Source organism: Plutella xylostella, chromosome 13 (genome assembly GCF_932276165.1).
Source record: "Plutella xylostella chromosome 13, ilPluXylo3.1, whole genome shotgun sequence".
NCBI lineage: Eukaryota > Metazoa > Arthropoda > Insecta > Lepidoptera > Plutellidae > Plutella > Plutella xylostella.
Window position 1 is genome coordinate 8,737,448 of NC_063993.1, and position 22,230 is coordinate 8,759,677.

Below are 22,230 nucleotides of genomic sequence, written 5' to 3' on the forward strand. Positions count from 1 at the left end.
ACCTTTTAAATGGTCGACAATAAAACAAAACCCAATTTTTTTTTGGCCCTTTTATACATACCTAAATGTTAAAAAAACCGAAGGGTCAAGGGGGTCGCGAAATATTTTTTAATACCAGGGGGGTCGCGTCATGAAAAAGGTTGAAAAACACTGAACTAGACTATGTAAACGGAACACCCACAGAGTAAACACGTTTTAGGTACATACATAGTTGCGTTTAATGTTAACCTGTTTTGACACTTTCTTGTCAACACTACACCCAACTTAATTTTATTTACTTAAAATTATATTTTCCCAAATTTCAGCTTTCCTTCCAATGAAGAAACATAGCAAAGGTGGTTCCAAGTAATTCCCACAAGTTTTCATCATTTTAAACACGATGATAAATCCCGATTCATCGCAAGTGTTTATTATCGTTACAGTCGAACTATAAAGTCCTGACAATAAAGAGTGCGATTTTGCTAAGACTTTTTATCATTGTCAGTCATTTACTTACCTGTACATCGAATTGTTCGAATAATAGGTGACTTTGAGACCATCGACACCTATTCGCGACATGATAGATTAGAAGTGATGTCTCATGAATTACCTAAAATTATGGTCACCAAAAATAGAAAGAGATGGAGGGCTCCGTGCTGACTATCTCTGTCGGCTCGTTTTTTTGGTGCAGTGCGCATTCCTGTTGTATTATTACTTCCATGCTCAAACCTTCTTCATACAAGCAAAATAACTGTCATCTGTCATAATTTTTTTGAACTATGTTAGAGCATGGTTAGAGCCGAGCCACTTATCCTGACGACGCAACCTTGTACAGTGCCACAAACTTATCTGTTCCGGTGAGAGCGAACTAAATTGATCCATATCTCATTACTTACTAATGAATTGTATATTATAAAAGATTAGATGGGTTTATCAACACGGCAAGAGCGAATTAACAATACGAGCAAACATAAAATCTTATAGAATTATGAAATATTATACATACATGTGAGCTGTCACCGGAACAGATAAGTTTGTGGCACTATACGTGCGTTCATATTTTACCGTCATCGTCACCGGACAGTACGTACATACATAATAATATGAGTGAGTTACATGCGGTTGCTTTGCTATGATATTAAACAGGTGACAAATAAAAATGAACTGCATCCATTGAATTTAAGGGTATAATAAAATTCTAATGAAAAATCACTCTAAAATGTTCTCGGAGGAAATCCAACAAAAAATGACGTCCGTACAAGGTTACATCGTGCGGCCATTGTAGACTTTGGTAGTAAAATAATTATCGCTTTAAAATGTGTTTATTAATTAATTAAGGACGATACGATATTCCAAATCATACGAGATGATATGTCAAAAAGGAACATTTTTTGACCTTCGTATCATAGTTTTTGTAGCCTCTCACAACAAAAATAGGCATATTTATCACAAGAAACAAAGACTATCTCTCCGTCACAGACAACTGTCGACTGAGGACCGTTGGCCCTAAAATGTCTATTTTAGGGCCAACACGCGGGTGCCATTTTCTTGAGTGGTTTGCCCTGTCCTTACGCAGTAATATATATGTCAATGTATTACCTATATTATATTCTACCTAGATAGCCTCTATAAACCCTTCATATTGTTCCCCTACTACCTTTAGCAACCGTACTATCGCCCGTACTGTAAATATTGTCTGCAATCCGTATGATTTGGATACGCCACCCGCCACCAGATTGCTCCGCCACCACCACACCTCTAGTCATAGAGAAAAGAACACTACGTTTCACTACGTTTAGTTATAATATTCTAGTCTATGCACCACACCACCACTGATGCCAATGCCAATGCCACTAATCGACGTGTTCTATAAAGTAGGTCCTATTGTTGAACATTATAATAATTACGAGATTTCATGATTGTATTATTGTGTAGATATGGACTTCAAGAACACTAAACTTATTCATAGGCAGTACCTACGTACACGAAAACACAAACATTGAACATCCAAGACCAAGAAAGAAGACCATCCAAGAACATAAATTATGTAAGTATACCTATTTATCTAACGAGAAGACCGAGAAATAATATCTGCCCAGTCTGAAATCGAACTCCAAGCCTCGAGACTACATCAGCAGTCAGTGATACTATCGTACACCATATTATTATCTACAGTGAAACTATTAATTCATGAAATTAATGTTTGAGGAACTAAAATTTTCAGGAGCCTGGCACCATTAGAAAAGAAACATAAAAGTCATAACAATTGTTTATGGCAATTGGCGGTTGGCAGTTTTTTTCAATTTTCTTATTAATTATTAGCATAATATAGATAAAAACAACTATTTACGCTTGTTTGCAATTAGGAAGAAGAAGAAAAATATTCGTAGTCAAGCTAGGGAAGTTATTCATCGAGTTAATATACAATGTTTAGCGGAACATGAAGCTGGACACATTTTGTCGAATTCGGAGGATGTTTACGCTCGTACAGCGTCTATGAAGGGTATGTAACATTGTATTAATTGTAATAATTCATATTTTATTAGTACCAACGCTTCATTTATCAATAAACCTAGGTTTAGAGCCCAAGTCGAACATTGTTTACATACCGCTGGTTGTAGGTTTGAGCTGGTTTAAGTTGAGTCAAACTATAACATTTTGATACTTGAAGTTATATTTGTTGTTTACTTACTAAATTCTCATTCTGTAACTCTGTTTTTCTTAATTTAAGGGTAGTTTCAAATAAGCATTTTTTATTTTATTTTATAGGAGTATCGGACAGTACCGTCTGGCATATTGCAAAAGAGGGCTCTATAATGGAATATTTCTAACTCCTGGAAGAAACAGAACAGGCCCTCTAAAAAGAGAAATTGATGTTTTTACTATGTGTGCCATTTGTCAACAAATCCGTATATTTTATACAGTTGTAATAACGTTATCTTAATAAATATTTATTGGTTTCACTATTAGCCTTCATATTAATACCTTCTAGCTTGAATAATGAGCTTTTTTGTGGATGGTAAGTTGTTTTTAAATACAGAAATAAGGTAGGTAGTCACAGGCAAAATTTCAAGTATCAAAGTCAGTTTGGTTTCGCTATATAGGGTTGCTACTTGAAAGATAGCTGCGCCCTCATTTAATTTCAGGACTTTATAGTTTCACTGTACTGTCTACTCGTCCATTCATTGCACAAATACCTAGGTTTCCTCAAAATAAGCATATGATGTAGTTTGTACATAGAACAAAAGCATGTTTGTATTATCTACATAATCTGTATTTCTCTGACTCACTTCACTTCACTTGTCAATGTCAAATTTCAAAAGCAGCAACTCCGCAAGCAATTTTTATTAAATTTGATTTCGAAAGAAGTATTTTTATAGTAAACTTGGGTACTTACAACGACAAATTACAATAATCTACGTAATAGTTTCTGCACTATCTGGAAATCAAAGTGAGGCTAAACGACTTCTATCAACGTGCGTGTACTTACTCAACTATCCACTGTGGGTTAACGATCACACGGATATACTTATTTTTTTAGTTAAATAACATATTTTACAGGATCATGGCTTTCCAGTCACCCATGCCAAGCCGAGAGTTTCTATGGGATATATTCCGAAGGTAATAATTCCTTATTCAGACTTATTTATAATGTAAAAGTCATAAACACATAGGTTTCTAATCTAGCTCACAACTTTCTTTTTGTAGAGTGGACAAGGACCGTAGTGGCTACATTTCAGCGGATGAATTGCAACAAGCACTATCAAATGGTACATGGAACCCATTTAACCCAGAAACTGTGCGTCTAATGATAGGTGAGATGACCGTTTATAAATGAATCATAAGTTCTAGAAAGTGGTAAGACAGCAATATTTCATAATAATTTTCATCTCTTGCAGGAATGTTTGACAAGCAAAGCCGAGGTGTGATCAACTTTGAGGACTTTGGAGCACTATGGAAGTATGTCACGGACTGGCAGAATTGTTTCAGATCTTTTGATCGGGACAGCTCTGGAAATATTGATAAGGCTGAGCTTAAGAATGCACTGACTGCGTTTGGATACCGGCTAAGCGACAGTGTTGTGAATATGATGGTCAACAAATTTGATCGGTTTGGACAAGGGACCATTCTCTTTGATGACTTCATCCAGTGTTGTGTCACTTTGTATGTAAGTATTTTTATTCTCTTTATCAAACATTTGAGCTTCAGTTAAATTACATTGCATATCTACCCTTATCTGAGGAGAGATATCACTGAGCTAAAAGCACTATACACAAATGATTTATTATAGTAGCATGTAAATTATACACATCATATTTTTGTCACTTACTAGGATGATCAGAAGGGCTAGTACGGGGCGCATTTAAGACGTGACAAGAGTTTTGCATCGCTTTCACTCACATCGCGAGCCTCAAGAGTGAGCATGATGGAGAACTTTTTTCACGTCTTAATAGCACCCTGTGCTACATGGCCAGATGGCTCTGTTTGTTTGTTAGTGACTCCAACTGCTATGTATGAGTTCAGTGTTGAGATTCCCAGGTTTGATTCCTTGCTAGGGCAGACATTTGCTTAAAAATACTTATTGGATCTTTAGCATTCAGTGTATGTGTGTTGTTTATGACACATGAATATGAAAAATTAATCTTGATATGTTTAGCCAAATTTGAGTTACTGTATGAAATGTATTTTTTTTCTATTTCAGACCTTAACTTCAGCATTCCGGCAATATGACACAGACCAAGATGGTGTGATTACCATTCATTATGAGCAATTCCTTACTATGGTGTTTGGACTTAAGGTATAAACTCTGCACTTTTTTCAGTACCTACATCTATTTGTTTTAATTATTTACAAAATGTATTTTAGAATAATTTTATTATGGCACTTGGTGGATACCTAATACCTATAGGTAATTATGCTTTGTCTGAAAAGTTGCCTTTTTAAAATCTCTTTTCTATGTTGTGCCAAAAAAAGACCTGCATGTGAAAAACTTTTGAGTGCAACATACCTAGCATTAATTTAATGATAAATATTTACCATAATTCTCCTGGAGTTGCAGAAAGGATCATTAAGCTAATGTCTACATTAAATCTATGTATATCTCTTCCTGTCCACTGCCTAATGAAGGCAGCTAAACATTTAAGGTCAACATTAGCTTAAAGTCCCTTTCTGCAATTCAGCATCAGTCAAACTCTTCACAAAAAATACTGAAAATAAAATTTTCATGTTGTTAAAAGATGTCCATATTATTTTTTATAAATGTTTAACTGTAGTTTTACCTATTGTAGATAAGTGCTTAGTTAACATGTAAAGCACAACTTTATAATTACATTATTTAGTTCTAAGAGTAATGCTATTGAGCTTAGAATTTCTGATATTTTTATCAAATTCTGAATAAAATAAGCAGGAATAACTGAAACTTTACCTTTTCACTTTTGTAACCATTATATTAGAATTATAGTCATTGGGTATGCATGTGGATGTTAAAACGTATTATTCTAAATTATTTGTTTTGACTTGTTATATTTTTCTGTTTGTACAGTGTTGGCCATGAATAGTCGGAAGAAAGATCCAGATAAGCAAATGCTATACCATTGGTTTAAATAGCTTAATTTTAATATGTTAATATTCAGGAATACAGATTTTAGTTACAACTGTTACAAATATCTTGATGTTTTATATTTTTTCATAAATATTAATTGTTGCTGTGAATTTATTATATCTGTAAAAAAAATAGCATTTATTATAAGTAATTATATTACAAAGCTGAAATGGTCTTGCTCATATTGCCAAATTTTTCTTAGATCTTGCAAAATTTATTCAAAATTGCATTCTGCTCAAAGATGAGATACGATTGGTAATATTTTTAGTGAGCCTAGAATCTCCAATATTGTGTTTTTTTTAAACTTTAAAGGCATATGTTAACAAGGTTAAAATTATTGAATTATGCTGATTTTACTGGTGAATTTATTGTATCTCGATCACCGTCTAACATTGTAAATGTGTTGTATATGTATTATCTTGTCATACAAAGGGATAGCTTATCACTTATTATGTAAGTAAAATATGTAAGAATAAATATAACGGCCTCGCGCATTTGTATGTCTGTCTTCTGAATTCTGGGTAGGTACTACCTTGGTTGGTATATGAGTGTCTATTCAATAAATTATTAAGTGTAAATAAATGGGGTTTTTATTTTATGAAGTACTACCAAATTAAGACATAAAAGGCAGCATTTAATAGTAAAATTGTAAGTAAGTAAATAAGATTATGCTTAAATAGATAAATGCACCTAATCTGTTTTGTTACATTTAATTTTCCATGCGCCAATCTTGTATTTTAGCCATATGAGGCCGAGATCACATCCCATCTGCACCCATGACAGTATTGGAGTCACCTTTGAGCCCTCAATTTCAGTCCATCTCACTGGAATCTCTTTAATTGGAATGTTAAGTTTTTGTGCTATGTACAGGAGTTCAACGTCAAATGCCCTGGAAAATAAGAAGGGGTCAATATAATACTCATAAAAAATAAATCAAAATGAAGTAATATCACACTTTGCATAAACACCATATTAAAATATTATGCTTCAAAAGTAGCTTACCATCTATTTACATGAAGGCTTTGGAAGCAAATATCAGCAGATTTTCTGGTAAACAGTTTGAATCCACACTGGGTGTCCTTTATTCCCTTCACAGTGAAAATCCAAACGAGAAAGTGGAAGCCATACATTAATATATTTCTGAAAAAGTAATAACAATTTATATCAGTACAAGGTATACTACTATACAAATATAACTTAACTATACATATAACCTTACTAAGTAAAGAAAATGCTAATATTTTAAAAATTCAGGACATGTAGCTTGGCTAGCGAGATGAATATTATTATGACAAAAATGAACATAATAAAAGTATTGCTTGTGTGAGGTTAGCAAGTGGGACATATATTAGCAGCTGCAATAACTGTCCAAGGAATAGTAAGTCCTTTAGAACAGTACATATAAAATTTTACATATTATGCTAATGGCACAGATTTATCTGACTATTGAAAAATAATAGGTATTATGGCTAATAAGTATCTATGGGAACATTACCTAAACAAGCTTCGTGTAGCCAATGATTCCTTCTCGAGATGAGCTCTAGATCCTATAACAAGCGCTATGCTGTTAGCTACATCTCCTGGTTGGGTCAGTGGATTGACATTCACAGTCTCTTTGAGACTTTCCTCTAACTTTGTTAGATCCTCAAATTTTGAAGCACCATCAGCATCAGCAAATAGGATCAGGGCACCTCTTGCACTTTGGACACCCTGGAATAACAAAAAGCTATGTATGTCTAACAAACAAAATAGGTGTACAATTATTGGCTGATGATTAAATATGAGGCTGAAACCTCTTACAAACTCCTCAACTTAAGCCCTTAATTTCAGGGACTTTTTGATAGTTTATTCCAATGATAACCTTAGATGGGTAGTACAGACTGCAGAGGTCAGTGTTTTGAAGATACCCAATGCCCATAATGTTAGACCTTGGTCTTATCACAAAAACTACACACAGTCAGCACAGCAAATACAGATTATGTTTAGTACTGTTGTAGCGTGTGATATAGTTGTCAAATACAGTGTAAAAAGTAAATAAAACTGGCTAATATCTTTTTTAATTACTTACTAATCTTACAGCTCCACCTTTCCCTCGATTTGTTACTAAGTTGAGGCACCGAACTTTGTCAGATCCATATTGTTGAGCATATGACTGAGTTACTTCAACAGTTTTGTCTTTACTTCCATCGCTCACAACAATTATTTCATATTTGTAATCTGGATATTCTTTCAATCTTGCCTCAAGAAATTCAAGTGTCTCATCTAGCATTGGTGGCACTGAAATTAAACAATACACAGAAAATTTTATATGGATAAGTGAGAAAAATTACTTCATGAAACTTTATGGCGAAGGAGGCAGAGAAAATAGTATATCACACTTACATCTTTGTTCTTCATTATAAGCTGGGACGACAACACTCAAGTTAACACTGTGTTTATCACTCAATGTAGGAAACTTCTGGTGTTTCCCAGTTTTGGCATCTACAAAACTTTCCTCCTCTTTGGAACGCTCTATCATTGGGTACGGGTTTGTTACTAGCAGAAGGACAATGGAAAGCTGAAACAAGGTAATAAAACTATAATTATTACAAATTATAACAGAAATCTTATTGGGTAATGAGCAGTACAATTTAAAATGAAGATGTGTTGATGAAGGACTAACCAATAATAGAAGAATTACACCTAAAAGGAGTCCATAAAGTAGCAATGTCCATAGTAACAATAATAGATCCATTTTTATCTATAAATAAACCACTCTACATTAAATTATTACTAGTTTTAAAGAAAATAAATAGGTATAAGTTGTAAACACTGTACGTCCCAGGCCGGCAGGAGAAAAAAAATTGACAGTTATTCTGTGAAAGACACGTCAAACAAATTTAGTATAATCTGTTTAGATTTCTTAGAATAAGGAACACAAACAATAATTTGTATATTTATTAAAATATAAATATGTATATTGATGATAAATAGTTTATACCTTCCGCGTATGATCCGTGTGTTTTTTATGTAAGATCTATCATGAGTTCTATCTTAACGCTTTACAATACAATAAAGGTTTTTAGGTTTTAGATATTTATTTCTCATAAGAACTAATTTATAATTCACTTAAAACGAGAAAAACTATTCTAACTTAACTTATCATGCATTCTTAAAATCTAGTTAACGTAAATCTATATTTAAACAATACAACAAGCCAGGAGACCCCACAAAATTACCTATTATATTAAATTTAAGGTTAGTAGTAGAATTAAAGTACACCTATATTATTAGTCACATATTCTTTTAAACGGCTCTTAAATATTGAAAGTGAAGCTGATTTTTTTATTTCTTGTGGAAGTTTATTATACATCTGTGCTCCTTCAAATAGTATATTTTTTTTCCCGAACTCTGTTCTTGGTGAGGGTAGTTGCAGGTGATTTTTCGTACGCGTCTGATATTTGTGTTCTCTTGCTTTAAACGATATATTAGAATTTACTAATTTATTTGTAATTTTATAAATAAGAATACACGTTTGGAAGGTATATATCTGAGATATGTGCATGATATTGGTGTCAGCGTAGATTTTTTTCGTCGGTGTGAGATAGTCATATCCAAATAATGATTTAATTGACTTATTTTGGGCCACTTGCAATTTTTTTAGATGTGCTTTGGCTGCTGAACCCCACACTTCTATCAAATATTCAATATGAGGTCTGACTAAGCTATTGTAAATGACATACTTTACACTAAGTGGTAATGAACCGGCAATGCTACGAATCATACCTGTAAGGGATCTAATTTTGGAAATCGTTTTTTCTATCTGTACTTTCCACGTAAGTTTTGAATCAATGATTAGACCAAGGTACCTCTCATGTGTTGTCTTTTTTAAAGTTGTTCCATCTATTGTAAGTGGTGGATGTTCCGGTATTATTTTGTTTTTCGCAGATATTATCATGTAACACGTCTTGGTGGCATTTATCGTTAAAAGATTTCCTTTTAGCCAATCAGATAGACTATTTAAGTCTTCTTGTGCGTGCTTACATAAGGTATGAATATCACGACCATAGTAAAATAAGCACGTGTCATCAGCATACAATGTTATTTTACCCCGCAAACCCAACTCACATATGTTGTTAACGTAAATAAGAAACAGTAGTGGACCCAAAATTGATCCTTGCGGTACACCGCATTGGATTTTTTGAGGTTTACTCTTGAATTCTCCTATTTTTACCATTTGAGTCCTGTCAGTAAGGTATGATTCCATAATATCGTATGCTTGTCCCTCTATGCCTATGTCCATCAGTTTAAGTAACAGTTTTTTATGGCTAACGGTATCAAATGCTTTTCTTAGATCAATGAAAATTCCGAGTGTTATGTTTTTTTTGTCAATATTGGTTTTTATATCAGTAACTAGATCCACAGTAGCACAGAGAGTATTAGAATGTGGGCGGAATCCGTATTGACTTTGAGATAGAAAGTTGTTATCTGTGAGGTGTTTTTCTAAGCGCGTGTAGATAATTTTTTCCAGTATTTTTGAAGTGACAGCTAAAACTGATACGGGACGATAATCTCCAGTATTTGTTCTACTCCCGGATTTGAATATTGGCGTTACTTTAGCTATTTTCATACTACTCGGAACAATACCGTCTTTTAGACACTTCGGCTGTCCCATTTCAAAACACAGTAACCGCCAACTTTTAAAAAAACGGGTCTTTGATTTTTATATTATTTTAGGCGATTCCGCACAAAACTGCATTGTCAGAATATCAAAAAACCGCTTAGAAACGAAAATAAAATTTCTAAAAACCTAGTAACTCCACCCTGCGAAATCAAAAATGCCACGAAAACCATTTCAAAACATAGTAAGAGCCACCAACCATTTTAAAACACAGTAAGTGAAAATGACTTACTAGGTTTTAAAATGGTCAATGGCGCTTACTAGGTTTTGAAATGGTCAGCAAAGGACAATTTTCGTCCGTTAATTTTAGTAAGTCACAAATGGCATACATTATTACTAACACTTTTTTCGAACAAAATATCAGACATTTCAGAACCTGTATCTTTGCACCAATGAGACCTAGAGAGTTGAATTACAGTTTAGAACATAAGTAAATTTTGTCTTCTTTATAAAAGCCATAGAGACCTTTCTCGTCAGAACCTTTCTACTAGCCCTATTTTGCATAAACCAAAAAAAAAACAAGTTATAAATAAGAGAAAACTGATTTTTAGATAAAAATTTAGGAAATATTGTCTAATTGAAGGCAGCCATAAATAATTTTCATGTTAGAGCCTTCTTAATATGGCTATTTAATTCATTTACATAAAACAAAAAAAAAACATAAAAATATGCCCGTATTTCAGCTATTACTTATAGTGCCGTCGTGTAAAAGTCCCAAACATATAAAAAATGAAATTATTACGCAATTATTGCAATTTCAATATACTTAACTTGTCTTAAATTACACAATAATGGCTCTTACTAGGTTTTGAAATGGTCAGTGAGGGCGGTTTTAGGGTGAGAAAACCATATAAAACCTAGTAAGTGTTTTCTTTTGTGCATTACAGCAACAATTTTAGTTATATTTAAATGAAATAGTATTGTATGTAAAGCCTAGGTTCTGCCGCTTCTTTTAAGCTTACATTTGTTCAGATATCTGTCATAGTTTTACCAGGGCATTGAAATGAAGGGACAAAAATGTTTTTTGGCTCTCCTGAACATTTTGTCTCATGGCTGTTACTGTGTTTTAAAATGGGACAGCCGACTTGTTTAATATATTTGTCAATTTGTTCAAAATAATACCCTTTAAACATTTAATACACTTGGTGGATATGCCATCTATACCAGAGCTTGTGTTAGGATCTAACTCATCTATTATTTTATCTACTTCGCTAGGTGTACATTGAGTGATTTCATTCAATGTTGTATAATTTGAATTTTTTCTTATTTTTACGTGTCTGTCGTCTGAATGATAGTTAGATGGTATTTCGTTTGCTAATTTAGGTCCTATTGTTGAGAAAAACGTATTGAAACACTCGCATACCTCATCACCATCCGTTATAGTTTCAGTTTCAGTTTCAAGTTTTACATTAACACAATTGTCTTTAACTTTATTATTACACAGTTGCTTTATCAACTTCCACATTTTCTTAGGTTTTTGCATGCATTTACTGAATTCTTTTTTATAAAAATGTCTTTTTGTTTTTTTAATAGTTGTAGTTACACGATTTCTTTGTATTCTTAATTTAGACTTTAGACATTCATTATTTGGTTCTATCTTTGCTTTTCTCCACAGATGATCTCTTTCTGATATTTCCATTATAACTGCTTTATTAATCCAGTCGTCTTGGGGTGAATTGAGTACCTTTATTTTCTTAATAGTGCTTGCTCTTACTAAATCTTTTATGATAGTTTCTAGTGCTTCATATTCATCTTCTATATTATTAATGTCAGTTTCTTGTGCAATTTTGTACAGTTTTTCATAGTCAATGGCATTATATTCAGATTTTTTAATTGGCTTATGTCTCATTTTGAGTATTTCGCAATATATTTGTTTATGATCGGACATCGTTGACTCAATAATAGACACATTAAAGTCATTTCCTTTTACATTTGTGTATACATGGTCCAAAATAGTTTTACTTGTTGTGGTTTCTCGTGTGCAATATCTTACGTCAATCTTGTTTAAAATTCTATATCCATTTTCTTTCAGCATATTTTTGTATGATTTAATATGGGTGTTTCTTCTGGAAAGTAGGTCTAAATTAAAATCACCGAGAATCAACGCCCTTTTTCTGCTATTGATCTGAGATTCAAACTCTTCAATAAATTGCGGTATATGTTTGTCATCTGGTTTATATACAGCGCCAATATGGATGGCAAATTTCTCGATAAAAATCCACAAGTACTGGTTACCATCAATGTATTTTGTTTCAGTTAGATTATGTTTTAAACTATTGTGTATGTAGATGGAAATGCCTCCTCCTATTTTATCTTGTCTGTAGTTGTAATAGTGAAAAAAGTTTGGTAATTTTAGCATATTTGCTTCTTCTTCTGTTTTAATCCATGTTTCTGTGATAACCACTATATGTATTTTATGGCGCATGGCATGTAGTATGCACTTAATTTCATCAAGTTTACCATCTTTAACTAGACTTCGAGCATTAGCGTAAAATAACTTTAGTGATGTCGATGATACATCTATATCTTCATGTTTTAATACTACTTGATGTGTGATATCTTGAGAGGTGTGGGATAGCTTTGGCAAGTTCAATGTTGTTAGTTTTTTTGATTTTCAATAATGATCGTAGGTACTCCTTTTACATACTTGATTCGTAAATTTTCTTCTCCATTTTCTTGTCGTTGCTGAAAAGTCTCTCTTATTTTATACATATATTGTTTTTGCATTGGTGTTTCGTCGCAGATAATTTTTATATTTTCAGGTAGCTTAGATTTATCTTTTAGGATGCTTATAGCTTCTTCTTTGGTAGAAAATATAACTTTTAATGGACGACTTCTCTCTTTGTTATATCTTCCAATACGGATGAACTTCCGGGGCTCCGGGCAGTTTGGGTTTATCGTTTTCAAAATATTTAAAGCAGCCATTTTATCATGTTCTCTTCGTTCCATTGTTATACTATTGTTGGGCTCTGAGACACCTAATATAATGATATTTTTTTGCCTTAACTGCCGTTCCTGTAGCTCTAATAACATTTCTTCGCAGGTATTGTTGTTTGTAGGTGTATCTTTTTTGACTGTTTCGTTTTGTATAGTATTTATATCTAGTTGCAACTTGCTGACCTTCTGTTCTAGATTTTCATTTACTATTTTTAATTCAGTAATTTCTTTTTTGAGTTCATTGTGTTCTAAAACAAGTAACTCGTTAGATTGCTTAATATCAGTTATTTGATCTTTTATAGATTTCACATCTTGGTTTAGCTTTTCAAAATTGTCATTCTGTGCCTTGATCAAATCTTTGAAGGAGTTTAACATCTCAGCTCGAAAATCATTTAAGGTAGATGCAACATCATAGTCGGCCTCGGGTTGCTTTCGTTTACGCTGCGTTGATGCAGAGCTTCTAGTTTCCATTGGCTTCCGTTTCTCTGGGCTTGAAGCGCCCTTCGGAGGGGATCTTTGAACGCTCATTTGAATAAAATCTCAATATTAAATACGCACCGCAATAAAGGCCCCTTAGTTTTGTACCGGTTAACGGTTGGCGTCGGAGTCGTTAGTATGGAGCAATAAGTACAGTATTTATAAGAAAAATAATGGAATTGCACACCAATAAAGGCCCACAAATATCGGCTCAAAGAAGCTGTGGGAAAAACGTCGTAAGCGCCATGCAATACGCGTCGCTTACGCGTTTTTGTAAGACGCACTCGATATCACTCACTGTAGGTAGTTTTTTAATTCAACTTTTGTTTTCTTTGGATTTATTCGCTTAGATAAAGTTCTCTGGTAATAACAAATTACACACTTGCACTGCACATATGTTACGCAATAGTTTAATATTTGTCTCAAGATTTTAGAGTTACTTTTAGCAATAGAAATCGTAAATTTTATGGGAGCGATTGACTTGCTGCTTGTTTCTTCGCCGCGCGCGTTTTTTCACTTAAATAAATATATTGTAAATCGTAAGTTAAATTACAAACAGCGCCATCTACTTTAGATCTTTGTAGGTTGTGCTACGAAATTCGTAGCAGCTCGTAGCCACTTACCTCGTAGTACTTTGCTAAGCGTAAAAAATTTGGTATAAGTTCTTTCAGAATGTCTTTGCATGGCATTGCGCTTCAGATTGTACAGAGAACGTGATCTGCACTTACATAAAGATGAATGACTTTGTAAATATGAAGTAGTTAGGTAATAGAGATATATTTATATTTACACTCCATTGCCATAATTCTGCGATTAATTTCCCTCTCTATACAAAGTGTTATTCCTATATAATAATATAACAATTTGGAGCCTCCTCATTAGTCCAAGTGGGCTGTAGAGCCCTTCAATATTTAAATAAGGAATTAGCGGCGTTCTCCCGCTTCGGTTGTTAATAAATTAGCGCATTAGTTGGCGCACCTCTGCAGATAATGTACCGCGCTGGAGCGGACGCGAGTGCCGGGGCTCATCCGAGCTAATCCTTGCCTCGATACACGTATGAGATATTAATTATTACTACACTCACGAGTAAAGAAAAAGTTCCAGTGACTGGCAGGCAGGCGGGACTCTTTAATTGCTCGTGAGTGTAATTGATTTTATGCCCACAAACCAACAGAAACAGTTGGGTAGCTAGGTGTTAGGAACGGTGTGCCTAAAAGGTGCCTAAGTTATAAAGTAGAGAGTTAGAGTAAAAAAAGAAAGTCTCAATTGTCCAAGAGTGGTAATTACTAATCATAATGCAATACCTAGTTAGGTACGAGTCGGTGGTGTTATCGCCATGTCCAAAATTTTAATTATTTTTTATTTTGTTTTATTTTGTTAATAATTCTCATAATCTTGAATAATATAATAAGCAAACAAACGATCAAATATTTACCCCCTTATTCATAGAAAAGTTACAATACGTTTTAACTAATAAACTGTTTTGTCCCTCTCTGTCAAAGAACAAAATGTACTTTGTCGGAGAGGGACAAAACAGTTTATTAGTTAAAACGTTCTGTAACTTCTCTATGAATAAGGGGGTAAATCTTTAGTAAAGTAGTTTAGATTACGGTAGGTAAATGAACGTAGATACTGAAAGGTAAACCTGAAACAACAGGCGAATCACACCATAAGAATTAAATATACAAGACCATCATAATCTAGTTACGATCGGTTACGATCCATGAGGACAGTGACATGACAAAGCTGACCCTCCAATACTTCAGTATTAGACGTCAGATATTCCTTCAGAGATACCAGCTCATAAACGATATTCCGATAGCGAGCGAGAATCAAAGGCGAAAGTCCCGATGTGAAGTGGTCGCGAGCACGGCGGAGTGCGGATAGATCAAGTGGCGCCTCTCGTGGGGGATCCGGGCAACACTCACGCATTCCGGAATTAGTTCTGTTTCAGGGGGGTCACTCTATATCACGAAAAACTAAGTTTCCATGCGCTGCTGCGCGAGCTACGACTCTATCTCGTGAAATTAAACGTGCCGATTGCATGACAGCTCTCGTTCGTTCGTTTTTCGTCAGTATAGAGTAGCCGTGCTGTTTCAGAGCCGAGGAGTTTTGCCGATTGTTGAATTGCTGTTGTACAAACTGCTTTTATTCAGACGCAGGTTCTAGCATTCTAGGCACCCTAACGTAGTTTACTTACTCGGGTACCCTGGTATGCCGTATCGAGTTGGTTGGTATTTTAACTTTTTAGTAGAAGGCCATTGCAGCTAACGTGCGTGTCTCTCATATAATTCATTTGTAATAATGTACACACGGCAACGTCAAATGGTTGGCAGGGCACACTAACGTAGTGTATGTGTGCACACTAACGTTGTCTATGTGTGCATAAACGCAGAAATCGGTTTACACACCAGTAACAAACCACACACACAAACAAACGAGTTTGCGCGTAGGCAAACGTATACCAGCTGTGACATAAAAATATCAATCGGTAGTGTTAGTTAAATAGTTATAAAATTGAAGTGTAGCAAAATTTCACTGCTTGTGTCTATATACTTCGTAGCTCAATGGTAGAATGTTAGACTCACGAAACATAGGTCGTGAGTTCGAGTCCACTGATGGATATTTTTATTTTACTTAATTCAAATTTTGCGTTATTTTAAACGGGTCCGAACGTCACGTCACGTAAAATTAATTTATTTGAATCTGACAAATGACTACAAGCTGCATAGCTGTTAACTATTTCTCTTCGGCAAAAATATATGATTTGTTCTTCATTTGAGAATTAAAACCATTCTACCCTCATACAATATGAATAAACGAAATTTGTTTTTAGTTTTAGTGACAATTCACCTCTGCGTCTGCATAGTGATTCACTTTGTGATTTGTCAATTTAATAAATTACTCTTCGCAGTCACTATGGAAAGTCTTAACTTAAACTAAACCATGTTCAAAAAGGCGGAGATAATTGTATTTATATGAACAAAATATTACAATTAGTGAAATTGCAAGACGTTTAACGGTAAGTCACATAGAATTGCAAATATTTTATTTGACTGTTAGAATATTTGTATTTGTATATGCTAAGTATTTGTTTTTTTTGTTTGCAGAGGAGAACTGTTAAATTTTATATGGGTTCACAAATACGCAGATTCGGGACATGTAGACAGTAGTCGTCTATACGGATGCATCACCACGCCATCGAGAAATCGTAGCTGCACATAGCGCTGATCCGTTCTGCAGCACCCGTTCTACGGCCACAACACATAATCTATCCTCTATCCCTACAATCCGTACGGGTTCACTTGCGTGCTGCTGGGTTGCGGTGTCGGAGGCCGGCGAAGAAAATTGCTCTAACCGATCAGCATCGTCGAAACAGAGTGCGTTTTGCGACTGACTATTTTAAACTTTGATTGGTGCAACAATGTTGTGATATTTAGTGATGAAAAGTCAGACAAGGATGGACGTAAGATATTATGGCGAAAAAGTGGTGAAAGTTATAGTGAGGGGTTAGCTCAGTAATTTTTATTTTTCCATTTGTATAAGATTTTTGTTATTTTGTTAAATACTTATCATTATTTACAATTATGGGTAAGCCAATGTGTTAATGATGTTATTGTTACTGAGGTGAGAATAAGTTATCTTATTTCTAGCTAATTAACATGTTGATTCATATAACTAATGACTTGCCTATTTACTTTAGTAAAACAGCCAGTCCATCCTTGTCTGATGTTTATTATGATTTAAAACTGCAAATTGAAATTTTTCCTTATTAATATAAACTACAACTATGTTTTAAAACGAAAAACAACAAAAACGTAACATCCTTAATGTTTATGTTACGGCAAGAATAAATTTAGTAATTTTACCACTTAATAACTTGTTTCATTTACTTTCTGTGTTGCTTTTATTCGTATATACTACAATACTATTATTAACCATCTTAAAAAATAAATTTAATTTATTAAAAAAACAAAAAAGGAATATTGTTGTTATTTAAGTTCAGTGAGATTTGAACCACCATACCGATTCATGTAAGTCTTGTATCATACCAACTGAGCCATTCAATCTATTACAATGCCTTGCAAAATTTTGCTTCATATCATAAAAACAATGAATCATTGTCACTGGCACAACTACATGCTTACAATATCCGTGTGTGGCTTGCCCAGAACTAAATAATTACTTCGACGTCGCCGACACACACATACACTACCTGCGTTAGTGTGCCCTGCCAACCATTTAACGTTGCCGTCGCGTATGCTTTAAATTGATTTCATGGATAGTGCTGCTTCAGGAAATACAGGACATAGATTGATAGGTACCCAGCTGGAGCTTGTACCAGTATCAAAAACTAGTTGGATCATGATCAACTACATGATTCACGGGGAATAAGAACGAAGGAAATACGAAAAGGTACGAAATTAAATCTTGACTACACCTTGACTGTTACGTTGGATTTCACAATAGGTTCCTTTGAGTACCATAAAACGTTATGTAGCGTGCATACAATTTCAGTATAATATTACTATAATCACACACTCACATTCTGGCACCGCACACCTCGACCTAGGTAGATACCTAATCTAAGTTAGTGAATCTCTACATCCAACTGAAATTAACAAGTTGTTCTGTTTGCAGATGCTTATAGTTTGAATGTTTGTGAATTACTTACCTGATGTACCTACCGCCCTATCTCACGCAGCTTTTGGTATTTGCTCGTACAATCAAATTTTTAGTAGCATTTTAGTTTTCACCACTGTATAAAAACTAGACCCATAAATTCCAATAAGTAAAAATTGTTCAGGAGGCAGCTGATAATAAATCAAAGCCATATTTAATACTACAGTTGTCTACCAATACGATGAATCTGTTATTATCCTAATAATTTCATGTTATAATAATCTATTCAGTGTGCGATATAATATCAATTTCATTTAGATATTACGTTAATCCAAATTAGTCTTGCTGTAATCTATTAGTAGCCACACGACTAATTACCTTGGGATTACCCCCATCCATCTATTAACCCCTGGGTTCGACTCATCATAATGTTGCGATTGTATTAGTAGTACAACCTTACCCCTCTCACAGTGACAATGTGAGTTGTAAGTTGTTTGTCCCAAGTTGTTTGTATCCATCAAACAACTTGGGAGTTCTGAAGTTGGCGGCAAATGCACTTTAATACCTCGTAAAAGTAACAAACCGCCTATTTATTCTTTCAAAGTTTGACAGTTAAATAGTTCGACAAAGTACAAAACTGTAAACGGAGCGTTTACTATACTCGAATGGTGTGGAAACTCGCACTCAGTACGCAGTAAGACAGCATAAAAGTGACACAAATTATCCTAAGGGCTTAGCGTAGATTTTTCTTAACCCTTCAAGCAGTGAAAGTACTTTTTTTTGTATAACTACCTACATGTAGTGTGTCAACAGAAAGGCTTCCGCTGAAATACCAGCGCAGTGTCCTTGACCTAGCCAAGGGCACTGCATTAGCTGAGTGGACACCTTTTTGACGATGACTGTGATTTGTGTGGTTGATTTTATCAGTATTGCTGTATATGTCAAATAAAGTTTTATCTATCTATCTATCTATCTATCTATATGAAAATCAACGCAAAGTATGTCTTGGAGCTAGTGTGTGCCGGTTGACGACGTTGCTGAGCCACACAAATTCGTGTTAACACTTCTATAAAAAAACTCGCACTAAACAAAATAAAAGTGTCAAAAATAGCTGTGGAATTCGAAATAGAGCTAATAATAAAGGGTTGATCGAACAGTAGTGGAGTGAAATGTGCGACCGAGTGAAGCCGCGCACCTCCACAGGATTCCGAAATCCAATATTAAGGCTGAACGCTCCTGAATAACGGCCAATTCGAAAATTGAATGAAGTTTTATGTTGGGGCTTTAAGTGGAGCGATTTTATACGAAATTCTGTGTAGGCACCCTAGACTATATCTAAGAGTCTATAGGAAGCATTGCGGCTAGGTATATAGTTTAGTTGGGTAGGTACATATTGAGAAGAATACTTTTAAAAGTTTCAGATACGAAGATTTATAATATTCAGAAAATTAAAATACATATGTGAGTAAATCGTTTTAATAACCTTCGGATTTTAGTGAATTTATTGGTGGAGACCATTTTCACTTATGTATACACCTTATACTCGTAGGTACCTACGTATTATTCAATTACTTATTAATATTTATATAACACATAATTATGATTTTAGTGTTAGTGACTAATGAAAGGCCATTGACATACCCCTTTCAGATTACAACAACCTTTTCGCACACCAAGTAGATCTGAAATAAAAGAGAAGCGAACAACAAAAATACATGTTTATTATTCACCAAGTTTTTCTTGGCCCCAACTCGCCGCGAGCCATTTTGCATGCACTTGACGACTGTAGCGGTATTGCGAGAACGATATTACTTCCTGCATTTCACCAACCGTTGTCCTCGTGTTAGTAGAACTTTCATTTTTTGTTCTTCGTTCTTCTCTGTTCGGTGCTGTAAAGGTCGGTTTACATGCGAACATTGGGCTAGCGGCCAGCGGCAGCGTGGTTTGGTTATCTTTTAGTGTAGGTCGTAAAGTCGTATTCAAAAGCTTGTGCTAGAACAAGAGCATTATTTCGATGATTATTCGTTTGTTGTAATTAGGTATTATCAATTATAATATATAATATACTAAACATTACACACCCCATTCCGGCCTAGGTTAGATTCTTAGACAACCTTGATTTTTTTCTAATGTCTTGAATTTGTCTGAAAAAAAAAACCTATGTCACTACGTAAGGTGCGTACTTAAGTGTTTCTTTAAGAAATTTCATGTTTGTAGAAAAGGTCTAGCCATGAAAAGCCAGGCAATTTCAGAGATTGTATTAGTACTATAAAGTTTCATTTCACTCTCCTTGCAGCGGCCCGAGTTTCATCATTACGTTGGTCTTAAGATAACATTTTACAACTTTTTTACACCTGCAGTAAGGATTCGTAGGTTATCTGCAGGTTCACTCGCATTACCATACTTTCGCACTTCGTGGACAATAGCCTTATCTTTCAATTTTACAGGATAAAATGCCAAAAGGCTGGTTTTCTTTTCTACGACTCGACTGTGATACAGTGTGTTGCAAAAGTTGTGACTACACTAAAATGATATCCAGCGGTCAGTGAAATTTCAAAATTTATACTTTTGGTTGCCTGGATGGAAGAGATCGTTTTTGACGCCTCTGGTACTATTCAACTTTAAAATTGTCATACCTATCATGTTGTATGATTTATAATGAAAGTATACTTGGTAAGTTTAGTTTTAATTAGCCCTAGTGATAATTGATGTGCATAATTTATTGATATATCTATTACATACACTTTAGAGTTCTGTTACCATGGACCTGATTTTCAGAATATTTTTTTATTGTAAATAAGTAACTATACCTGACCTGTTTTTTTAGAGTTAGAGTGTGCTTAACTTTTGAATAATTATTTATTACCAAAACATTTAATTATTATTTAAGTATTTGATTTGATGAAGCATGTTGGCATTGAAATTTTATGAATGGGCAAATATGAATATACGTAACTTTTATTTGACCAAACATGTAAATATATTGTGGATTTATCAAATGAAATTATAAACTCTGTATTTGTTTATTCGAAAACTAAATACCTACTTACTTAAAGAGTCATTTATAATTATATTTGCATACAGCATTAAAGCATTCTGCTTTTGTCACTAAAATAGAACCCTATTTTCTCCGATAGAATAAACAAAAGCAACTAAGATTACAAAAGAAGCGAGATTAGACAGAAAACTGTAGCTATTCATTGAACTCGCTAAGAATTTCCTTTAGGTAATTAACGATATACAAGTAAATTAATTGTTTGTTGTATCAAGCGCTGCTATTTTAACTTCAATATTATAAAATACACGATTCCGTTGGAACCCTATTCCAGCTTTCCTAGTGTTTCCAAAGCAATAGTCCATTTGAAGTGCATTCCGCACAGTGCATCTTCACTGTTTCGCCAGCCAGACAGCTGTCAACTTTGAGCATCTATTTATGTGAACAAAAACACAACACAACGTATGGCTGAGTTAGTTATAAACAAACTAATAAGATTTTATTTTGGATGGAAAGATACAACATGTTTCTAATCCTATTAGTTTAGTTTTTAACATCACTTACAGAGATCCCTGTGTAAGGGATAGCAAAGGGCGAAGGAAGGGTGATTCTTATGTTGGGTAAGATCCCTCGTTATAGCTTATTCTACTTACCTTCTTAATTCTAGCCCAAAATCTGCGATCTGCATGTCAGCCTCTCGCAGTTTTGTGAACAAAGCGACAGGCGCGGATCCACCCATATGGGCAAGGTGGGCATGCCCATCACCTAAATGGCTTGCGATATCATACGAAGAAAATATTATAATTTAGTTATTTTATCACTTTAAATTAAATAAATACTCCAATCAATTTAAACATACATACACTACGATTATCATATATTTTTTTAGGATCCCTGAGAGCAATCTATTCTGAAATTTGCAACCCTGAAAACTTTTAACCCATGGTACCTATCCGA

General features: G+C 34.3%; 2 protein-coding genes and 1 long non-coding RNA gene across 4 annotated transcripts; 1 reads left to right on the forward strand and 2 right to left on the reverse strand.

Annotated features, from left to right (window-relative positions):
* The first annotated feature begins 3,274 nt into the window (after positions 1-3,274).
* Positions 3,275-5,696, forward strand: LOC105387198 (programmed cell death protein 6). 2 transcript variants are annotated; one of them, XM_011557890.3, is made up of 6 exons: positions 3,275-3,455; positions 3,541-3,600; positions 3,688-3,794; positions 3,879-4,147; positions 4,682-4,777; positions 5,522-5,696. In XM_011557890.3, the coding sequence occupies exons 2-6, from the start codon at positions 3,545-3,547 to the stop codon at positions 5,531-5,533; spliced, it is 540 nt and encodes a 179-aa protein (XP_011556192.1). In that variant the 5' UTR covers positions 3,275-3,455; positions 3,541-3,544; the 3' UTR covers positions 5,534-5,696. The 2 variants fall into 2 exon arrangements, with proteins under 2 accessions (XP_011556192.1, XP_011556193.1); XM_011557891.3 differs by having other exon boundaries at positions 4,682-5,696.
* Positions 5,697-6,194: 498 nt separating this feature from the next.
* LOC105385076 (dolichyl-phosphate beta-glucosyltransferase) lies at positions 6,195-8,396 on the reverse strand. Its single transcript, XM_038112043.2, has 6 exons — positions 8,244-8,396; positions 7,964-8,138; positions 7,650-7,858; positions 7,077-7,291; positions 6,584-6,721; positions 6,195-6,470 (listed from the first exon to the last, which is right to left on the reverse strand). The coding sequence occupies exons 1-6, from the start codon at positions 8,313-8,315 to the stop codon at positions 6,272-6,274; spliced, it is 1,008 nt and encodes a 335-aa protein (XP_037967971.2). The 5' UTR covers positions 8,316-8,396; the 3' UTR covers positions 6,195-6,271.
* Positions 8,397-19,979: 11,583 nt separating this feature from the next.
* LOC125489397 lies at positions 19,980-21,984 on the reverse strand. Its single transcript, XR_007266953.1, has 2 exons — positions 21,927-21,984; positions 19,980-20,270 (listed from the first exon to the last, which is right to left on the reverse strand). It is a non-coding gene; the product is annotated as an uncharacterized LOC125489397 (long non-coding RNA).
* Between the last annotated feature and the right edge of the window lie 246 nt (positions 21,985-22,230).